At 42.0% G+C, this 9,750-nt stretch overlaps 1 protein-coding gene across 1 annotated transcript in view; it reads left to right on the top strand.

Moving 5' to 3' along the window:
• Positions 1–1,548: 1,548 nt before the first annotated feature.
• SLC35D3 (solute carrier family 35 member D3) overlaps positions 1,549–9,750 on the top strand; it is a 33,535-nt gene continuing 25,333 nt past the window's right edge. Inside the window, exon 1 of the mRNA XM_069767958.1 lies at positions 1,549–2,110. Coding sequence (XP_069624059.1) covers positions 1,675–2,110 — 436 coding nt within the window. The 5' untranslated portion in view covers positions 1,549–1,674. The remainder of the gene's footprint in view (positions 2,111–9,750) is intronic.

Below are 9,750 nucleotides of genomic sequence, written 5' to 3'. Positions count from 1 at the left end.
TCTGGCCACATGAGGAGAAGGTGCAACAATTGTCTGGCCAGCAGCACTTGCCGCAATGCTGTGACACACAGCACCGGTAATGGGAGCTGTCCTTCAGCACCATGCCAGGACCGCCTCATAGGAGAGCACTGCCAGCTGCCCAGCCATGCCTCACCCTCTCCAGCTGACCAAAGCTCCACACTGACTGATTCTCCAATGCAACATGCACTTAACTCTTAGGCTGCCGTCACACTAGCAGTATTTGGTCAGTATTTTACCTCAGTATTTGTAAGCCAAAACCAGGAGTGGAACAAATAGAGGAAAAGTATAATAGAAACATCTGCACCACTTCTGCATTTATCACCCACTCCTGGTTTTGGCTTACAAATACTGAGGTAAAATACTGACCAAATACTGACCGTGTGACGGCAGTCTAGGTGCTGGCACAGGAAGGTTCAGCACAGGGAATCACTAGCTCAACAAGTTCTACTTTTCTCAATGAAACCTTTGTATGAATATATCTGTGGTACCTGGTATTTAAGGACGAGGCAGATGTGTGATGACATCTTAATGAAGCTGCATTGTTTGCTGGAAAAAAGTTTTCTAAACTGCTGCAGCATGGTGACCTCCTCCTCAACATGATACCCCAGTGTCTGTACCCCCTCTGCAATTTATAGAAGCCTGTGATCCAAAGCATTTCCTTATATGTATGTCATTTAAGCAAAAAATAATGTAGAATAATACATCATAATAAAAACAGGTTGGAACTGGCAGCCACTAATAAAGCGAACGCGCAGGTTAGGTAATAGTCACTTACATTAGTGAGAATGCTTTCTGGTGGTTAATAGTTTATTGGATTGGATAGACACTCAATAACCATTGTTGTGTGACCTCTGCCAGCAATCAATTAAAGGAAACCTATTGATTTAGTCAGTGGTCATTGGGGCCCAATATCAATAAGATATAAATGTATATTCATACTGTATAGATATATACACACTGCGAATATACATACCGTATATATATATATACATGTCTGTACAATACATACCGTATATGGTATGTATATACACATGTAAATATATATAAACATATACACCAAGTATATATACATACACTATATGTATATAAATACAAGACATGTACAAATGTACAAATATATATAAATAGCATATATATACCACGTATATATACATAAAAATATACTATATATATATATATGAGTATGTCATGTCATATATAAATGGCATACATAAATAACATAATGTGTGTGTGTGTGTATATATATATATATATATATATATATGTATATACATACAGAAACATATGGTACTATTTGTTTCCTATTCTTTTCATTGAATCTGCCCATAAATGAGCCATGAGGAGAGCAATCAGACTACTCCCAATGAATTACCTAAGTGGAATCTGCATAGGCACCCTTGTCCAAATGCGTCAGAGCCGGGTCCCTGTGTGGGGGAGGGGAGGCATTCCAGACACATCTCCCATCCAGAGTGCAGTTTGTGTCCCCTTGTTGATCGTTGTTACTTTTTCCTCCTCTTCTTCTCCGGTGCTGCTCCATAGGCTGAGCATCACTGGGTACGGTCAGGGCACAGTGTCGGGCAGGCGCTGAGGCAGCAGGGGATCCCCTCGGTGTGGAGAGTGTGCTCGGTGCTGAGGGTCTGCCCGGTGCTCAGGATGCAGCTGTGCAAGGGGCGCCTGCTGGGGATCTCCGTGGCTGTGGCACATGGGGTGTTCTCCGGCTCCCTGAACATCCTGCTCAAGTTCCTGATCAGCAAGTACCACTTCTCCTTCCTGACCCTAGTGCAGTGCATGACCAGCTCCACTGCAGCGCTCACCCTGGAGGTGCTCCGGCGCTGTGGGAAGATCTCCGTGCCTCCCTATGGGCTCCAGCTGGCACGGATGTTTGCAGGGGTGACCGTCCTCTCCACCCTGCAGTCCAGCCTGACACTGTGGTCCCTGCGGGGGCTCAGTCTGCCCATGTACGTGGTATTCAAGCGATGTCTGCCCCTGGTGACTCTCCTCATTGGAGTCCTGGTGCTCAGGAACGGGCTGCCCTCTGTAGGGGTGCTCATTGCAGTCTTCATCACCACCTGTGGGGCTGCCCTGGCAGGTAAGTGCCTTCACACCCATTCACTTACATCTAAAGCCTCCTGTCATTATTTGCCCCTTTCAGGCTCCTGGAAGGGTAACTGTAGTGTTCTAATGACTTTCCTCCTGACCCTCATCTCCTAGGACCTGTGACTGTCAGATTAGCGGTTGTTTTCATTGTCACCTCTGAGCTTTATGTCTCTTTTCCTTCCTTGTTCTCTAGTTTTTCAGCACTTGTCTTACTTGCGTACTGTATCTTATAAATGGTTGGATTTTTCAAAAAAAACCCCAAAAACCTGTATAAAGTAGACTTTCAGCTCAGGTTGGCCTATCTAACACACTGTGGGCAACATTAAACCTTCAGGTACCCCAAGTAATCACATTGGCAAAATTAAATAAATCTAATTTATTCATCAATTAATAATAAACACTAAATAATAGTGACTGGGTAATGTGTAAGAACACTTTTCCACTCAGCAAGGTGAAGTCAGGTTGCTTTCTGTCCGCAGTGCCCAATATATCAGGGGGTATAGCGCAGGTGTCCCAAAAATCCCACCAAATTACTATGCCTTTGCCTTATACATAGCATATACAGTAGGTATATGTATCATGCAGTATAAAAGAATGCGTCTGATGACCTCTAGGATATAATATCATGTTTATTAAACAGTTTTGGCATACAATGTAATATAAAAGTAATGATACTGGATTTAGCACACCCTTATATATTTTATTAGCCCTTGAAGAAAAAAAAGTGTGACATAGTGAATTTGTGTCATCATCTCATGTTTTTGTAGTCAACCCCCGCAACTTGCACAAAATCCCCCATTAACCTGTCTTCCTATGAACTTATTCAGGTTAACATTGTATTTATTATGTCAGATGGTACTGTATTTAACACCCTGGATTTTCTTTGGTATTATCATGCTAATTTATAAAGCATGAAGAAGAAATCTGCAGAGCCTTGTTTTGTGCAAATATCTAAAAATAAGTAGTATTGAGAGATACTGCGGGTTACAATTAACATTATCGAACCCCTTTTCTTCCTTTTTATATGGATGAAACTACTAAAGGAGTGTATGTTCTTTCCATTTCAAGATAATTTATGGGACTTTTAGCCAGGTGTGACACAAATGCTGTGAAGTTTGAATGCTTTCAAAAGGGTTAATAGTTCATTTTGATCACTTACCAAAATATAAAGTGAATGAACAAAAGAGAAATTTTAATCAAATTAATATTTCGTGCGACCGTCATAAATTTTTCTTGCTACATTTGCACATGGTCCTTGATGGAACTTGGCGTGGATGTTGTTGCAAACATCTTAGAGAAGTAACCACAGATCCATGAATGTAGGCTTCTGCCAATTTGTCTCTATCTTCATGTAATCCTAGACAGACTTGATGATGTTGGCTCTGTGAGGTCATATCACTTCCAGTACTCCTTGTTCTTTACACTAAAGATAGATATTTATGACATTGGCTGTATGTTTGGAGTCATTGTCCTGCTGCAGAATACATTTGGAGCCAATCAGATGCCTCCCACATGGAACTGCTTGATTGGATAAGTATCTTAAATGGACCAAAACCCAAATCTATTTGCTGAAATATAGCCCCAAGCTATTCAAGAAACCTCCACCATGCTTCACTGTTATCTGCAGACTCTAATTATCATACAGCTTTTCAGCCAGCACTTCAGTAAACAAATGATCTTCTATTACAGCCAAATATAACACATTTTGATCTCATCCTTTCAAATAACTTGCTGGAATTTTTCCCTTATAGTTTTGAGCATACTTGAGTCACTTGGCCTTGTTTCAGTCAATGCTGAATGTATGACTTTTTGGCTGCAATTTTTCCATGAAGACATCTTCTGGCCATACTCTCCTAAACAGTAGATGAGTGTAGCTGGGTCTGACTAGTTGCTGCAAGGTCTGAGCTAATAACGCTGCTGGACTCCTAATTTTGAGGGGAAGTAAACATGATGACTGCGTCTATGGTCCTATTTCTTGGAGCTTCTGTAAAACAGTTTGAACAGCACACTGGAAACCCCAATCTCGTGTGAAATGTTTGCCTGGGAGAGATGTTGCTGATGCAGTATAATTACCTTGTATCTTGTGCTGTGCTTAGCCTAGACATTGTGTATGACCTGTGACATGAAACTGTCTTCCACAATCTGAACTTTATAGCACAGTTTGATTGTTCTTCTTTACATGCTTGAGCTTCAAACACAGCTATTTATTTTACAGTTAAAGGGAACGTGTCACCCCGAAAATCGCGGGTGAGGTAAGCCCACCGGCATCAGGGGCTTTTCTGCAGCATTCTGTAATGCTGTAGATAAGCCCCCGATGTTACCTGAAAAAGGAGAAAAAGACGTTATATTATACTCACCCAGGGGCAGTCCCGCTGCTGGTCAGGTCGGATGGGCGTCTCTGGTCCGCTCTGGCGCCTCCTATCTTCATTACAAGACGTCCTCTTCTGATCATCAGCCATGGCTCCGGCGCAGGCGTACTTTGCTTTGCCCTCTTGAGGGCAGAGGATAGTACTGCAGTGCGCAGGCGCCGGAAAGGTCAGAGGCCCGGCGCCTGCGCACTGCAGTACTTTGTCTGCCCTCAACAGGGCAGAGCAAAGTACGCCTGCGCCGGAGCCCTGGCTGAAGATCAGAAGAGGACGTCATGGAATGAAGATGGGAGGCGCCGCAGCGGACCAGAGACGCCCATCTGACCTGACCAGCAGCGGGACCGCCCCTGGGTGAGTATAATATAACGTCTTTTTCTCCTCTTTCAGGTAACATCGGGGGCTTATCTACAGCATTACAGAATGCTGCAGCTAAGCCCCTGATGCCGATGGGCTTACCTCACCCGCGATTTTCGGGGTGACAGGTTCCCTTTAATGATTGTGTTTCAGCCAACATATGAAGATAATAATCATTATCATTTGCTTGGTATAATTGGTTACTTCTGCATCACACTATAATTCTACAAAATTCATGACTTTGTGAAACTGAACCTAGAAGAATTAATGTTGTTTTTAAGTCAAATATTGATTATTTGATTTAGATTTCTCATTTGGTCATTCACTTGGTCATTCACTTTGCACTTGGTTAATTGATAAAAAATAAGCTATCAGCACTCTCATTTTTCCCCACATCTGACTACATTTTTTTCACAGCTCTATATATATACTAGATGGTGGCCCAATTCTAACGCATCGGGTATTGTAGAATATGTATGTAGTTTATTTATGAAGATTTTAGAATAATACAATGAATACACAGAATTCGGCTGGCCGGGCGTGACCAATTAGCGAAGCGTGGTTCAAATAACGCGCCAATTCGCAGCCGAAGTGCACCTGTCTCTGATTGTTCGCGGCCGGCCACGTAGTATATAGCACAGCTACGTAGTATATAGCAGCCCACATAGCATATAACACAGCCACGTAATATATAACACAGCTCACATAGTATATAACAGCCCACGCACTATATAACAGCCCACGTAGTGTATAACACAGCCACGTAGTATATATCACAGCCCACGTAGTATATTGCACAGCCACGTAGTATATAGCACAGCCCATGTAGTATATTGCACAGCACACGCAGCATATTGTACAGCCCACGTAGTATATTGCACAGCCACATAGTATATTACACAGCGACGTAGTATATAACAGCCCACGCAGTATATAACACAGCCCATGTAGTATATTGCACAGCCACGTAGTATGTAGCACAGCCCACATAGTATATTGCACAGCCCACGTAGTATTTTGCACAGCCACGTAGTATATTGTACAGACAAAGACAAGTTTTTTTAGTGAAAATAGTGTATTTGTACCACAGCAATAACACCCAAAACAATATACTGATAACCCACAATAAAACAATTCCCTTAACCATATACAGCAAATCGGAAGAGTTCTTAGGGCAGAGTCCACGGCAAGGTGAGTGTGACAGGTGACGTGGTGCAGATCCAAAACACTGTTGGTGCAGAAAGAGTCAAATCCAGGTATGTAGTAAACACAGGGAAGTCCAGAACAAGTCCTCAGGTTAATCCCAGGTGTGGCATAAACACGGGTAAGTCCAGAAACAAGTTATCAAGTTGATCAAGTTCACATTAAAGTATTATACTGGTGCAAATTCCAGTAGCTCCCACCGGGGGGAGTAAATGAAGGATTAAGTAGCAAAAACACAGTCCAGCAACATAGTTACAAAACACAGTTACAAAACAGAGTTCTTACCAGGAGGAGTGAACCAATGGTTAAGTTCCAAAGCCAACGGACTGAGAGTGTAGCTTACATAGGCAGAGAATGTCCAGAGCCATGGGTAGAAGCACAGTAGAACAAGCAGCTGAGCTGAAGGGGAAACGGAAGCAGAATACTCCAGCAAAGAGGCTGACACCTGACCCGAGTTTTAAACAAACAAATAAACAGGAAGTAGGACAGACAAAAACAGCAAACTCCATCTTAACAAAGGGCAAAATTATTCACAAGGTGACTTGGAAAACCCGGAATACTGACAATATTGCACAGTCACATAATATATTGCACAGCCACGTAGTATATTACACAGCCCATGTAGTATATTGAACAGCCCACATAGTATATTGCACAGCCCACATAGTATATAGCACAGCCACGTAGTATATTGCACAGCCCACGCAGTATATTACACAGCCATGTAGTATATTACACAGCCCACATAGTATATAGCACAGCGACGTAGTATATAACACAGCCCATGCAGTTCATAACACAGCCACGTAGACCTACATAGTATATAGCACAGCCAAGTAGTATATAGCACAGCCACGGAGTATATTGCACAGCCACGTAGTATATTGCACAGCCACGTAGTATATTGCTGAGTCCACGTAGTATATAGCACAGCCCACGTAGTATATAACAGCCACGTAGTATATTATACAGCCCATGTAGTATAAAGCAAAGCCACGTAGTATATTGCACAGCCGACGCAGTATATAACCCAGCCCACACAGAATATAGCACAACCCACGAAGTATATTACAGCCACGTAATATAGTACACAGCCCACATAGTATATTGCACAGCCGACGTAGTATATAGCACAGCCCACGTAGTATATGGCAAAGCCAAGTAGTATATTGCACAGCCATGTAATATATTGCACAGCCACGTAGTATATTGCATAGCCACATAACCACATAGTATATTGCACAGCCACGCAGTATATTACACAGCCACGTAGTATATTACACAGCCCACATAGTATATAGCACAGCCACGTATTATATTGCACAGCTGACATAGTATATAACACAGCCCACGTAGTATATAACACAGCCCACGCAGTATATAGCAATGTGGGCACCATATCCCTGTTAAAAAAAGAATTAAAATAAAAATAGTTATATACCCACCCTCCGACGGCCCCTGATCTATCCCAGGCCTTTCCCGCTCCTTGCGCGCCACTCCGGTCCCAAGCAGCAATAACACGTGATGATGTAGCGGTCTCGCGAGACCGCTATGTCATCTCCGGTCATTGCCGCAATGCATTCTGGGGACCGGAGTGGTGCGTGAGGAGCGGGAAAGGCCTGGGCTGGGGGCCGTCTGGGGGCTGTCGGAGGGTGAGTATATAATGTTTTTTTTATTTTTTTATTTTTAACATAATATGTTTTTACTATTGATGCTGCAAAGGCAGCATCAATAGTAAAAAGTTGGTCACACAGAGGGTTAATGGCAGCGTTAACGGACTGCCTTACACCGCTTTATGCCGCGGTGTAAGGCAGTCCGGTTAATTCTATATGGGCACTGACTGGGGGGTGTAGGGAGGGGGCACTGACTGCAAGGGAGGAGGGAGGGGCCAATTCACGGCTGGACAGTGCCCGTCGCTGATTGGTCGCGGCCTCGGGCCGCGACCAATCAGCGACGCGGGATTTCCGTGACAGACAGACAAACAGATGGAAGTGATCCTTAGACAATTATATAGTAGATGTATATATATATATATATATAGTGCTCAACATAAATGACAATGGAGTATACTCCCTTTGATAAGTAACTTTTAATGAATATCTCAAGACTGAGTTTCATAGAATATTTTTTTTAAACCATAACATTAAAGTTAGGTTAATTATATAACTTTCATTACAAAATCTTACATTTTGCTCAAATTAGTTAATGCACTACACATTAGTACCTGGATGCTCAATTGAGAGTGATGCTCAACTTGTCTTTTCAGAATTTCCCATACTTGTTCAATTGTGTTAAGATCAGGAGAGATACTTGGCCACTGAATCACTTGCACACTGTTATTCTTCAGACGTGCAACAGATGTGTGTTTTGAATCATTGTCATGATGGAAAAGTGCACGTCTTCCATGGACATGGAGTGATGGTAGTATCTTCTCTTTCAATACGGAGCAGCACATCTGTGAATTCATAATACCATCAATGAACTGTAGCTCCCTGAAAGCAGCTGAAATGCAGCTCCACATAAGGACACTGACCTCACTATGCTTCACTGTAGGCATAAAGTTTTATTGCCACGTGTAAAAAAAATTTGAAAATGGCGGCCTCCGCACCTGCGCAGTAACAGCTATTGGTATATATAGAGATCTGATAGCTACTATTGCGCAGGCGCTGGCGGCACCATCTGGCTGGAGAAGGAAAAAAACATTTCCTCCTCCAAGATAGCACCGCCCGCACCTGGACAGTAGCAGCTCTCGGCGATCTCCTATTTTTGTATTCTTTTTTATTTTAAACTTGCTCAATAACATTAAGAGTACTTATTAATTGGACACTAAACATGTGATTATGCTGCAGTGCAGGTGCCATAGCTGGCACCTGCCTGTAGAAGTGGTTTTTATTTTTTTCTTCACTATGTACAGGTATTCATTATGCAAACTAAGGGGCTGGTCAGTGAAGGATCAGTGACCTGTCAGTCTGCATTATCAATAGCTAAGTAGAGCACCACATAAAGACCCCCTCCAGGCCCACTCCAGAGGACAAACATATCATTAACACAAAACTGAAAATAAAGATTAAAGAATATCTACAAGATGGATTTCAGCAACAAAGGTATCATTTTGATCAGCATAACAGTGTGGGCTTGACACTGTAAGTTACTGTGCTCAATGCTGCTGACAGGTTCCCTTTAAAGTCAAAGTCCCATAGTGGGACAAAGAACTGAAAAAATGTAAAAAAAAATTAGTGGAAAAATAAAAAAAGTTTATAGCTAGTATAAAACGATGCAAAAATATATTTTTTTCTATAAAATAGTTTTTATTGTGTAAAAGCGGCAAAACATAAATCTTACCCAAAGAATAAAGCTACCATATCAATTTTACAACACGCAGAATGGCTAAATAAAATCCTCACTGGATAATCAGTAACAATCCCTAAAAGAAAAATTAGAAGCATTTAAAGAGACCATGATGGATGAACAAAAAATGTAAGCAATTGTTATAAAAGAAAAAAATAAATGTATATCAAATGGAAAGAGGTGAGGCATATCTAAAGTTGAATATAATGCTGTTTTCAGGGAATGCAGGGCAAGCGTTAGAAGAGCTAAAGACAGTAATTAAGTGAGGCTTGCAAGGGAGACCAAAAACAGTAAAACAGGATTTTGGAGGTATGTCAAAGGCAAAAGAAAAGTTAAAGATGCCATAGGATTTTTACAGGAT

The sequence above is a fragment of the Ranitomeya imitator genome, chromosome 5 (genome assembly GCF_032444005.1).
Source record: "Ranitomeya imitator isolate aRanImi1 chromosome 5, aRanImi1.pri, whole genome shotgun sequence".
NCBI classification, from domain to species: domain Eukaryota; kingdom Metazoa; phylum Chordata; class Amphibia; order Anura; family Dendrobatidae; genus Ranitomeya; species Ranitomeya imitator.
Note: the sequence above shows the minus strand (reverse complement) of the source record. Positions and strands in the feature narration are given on the sequence as shown.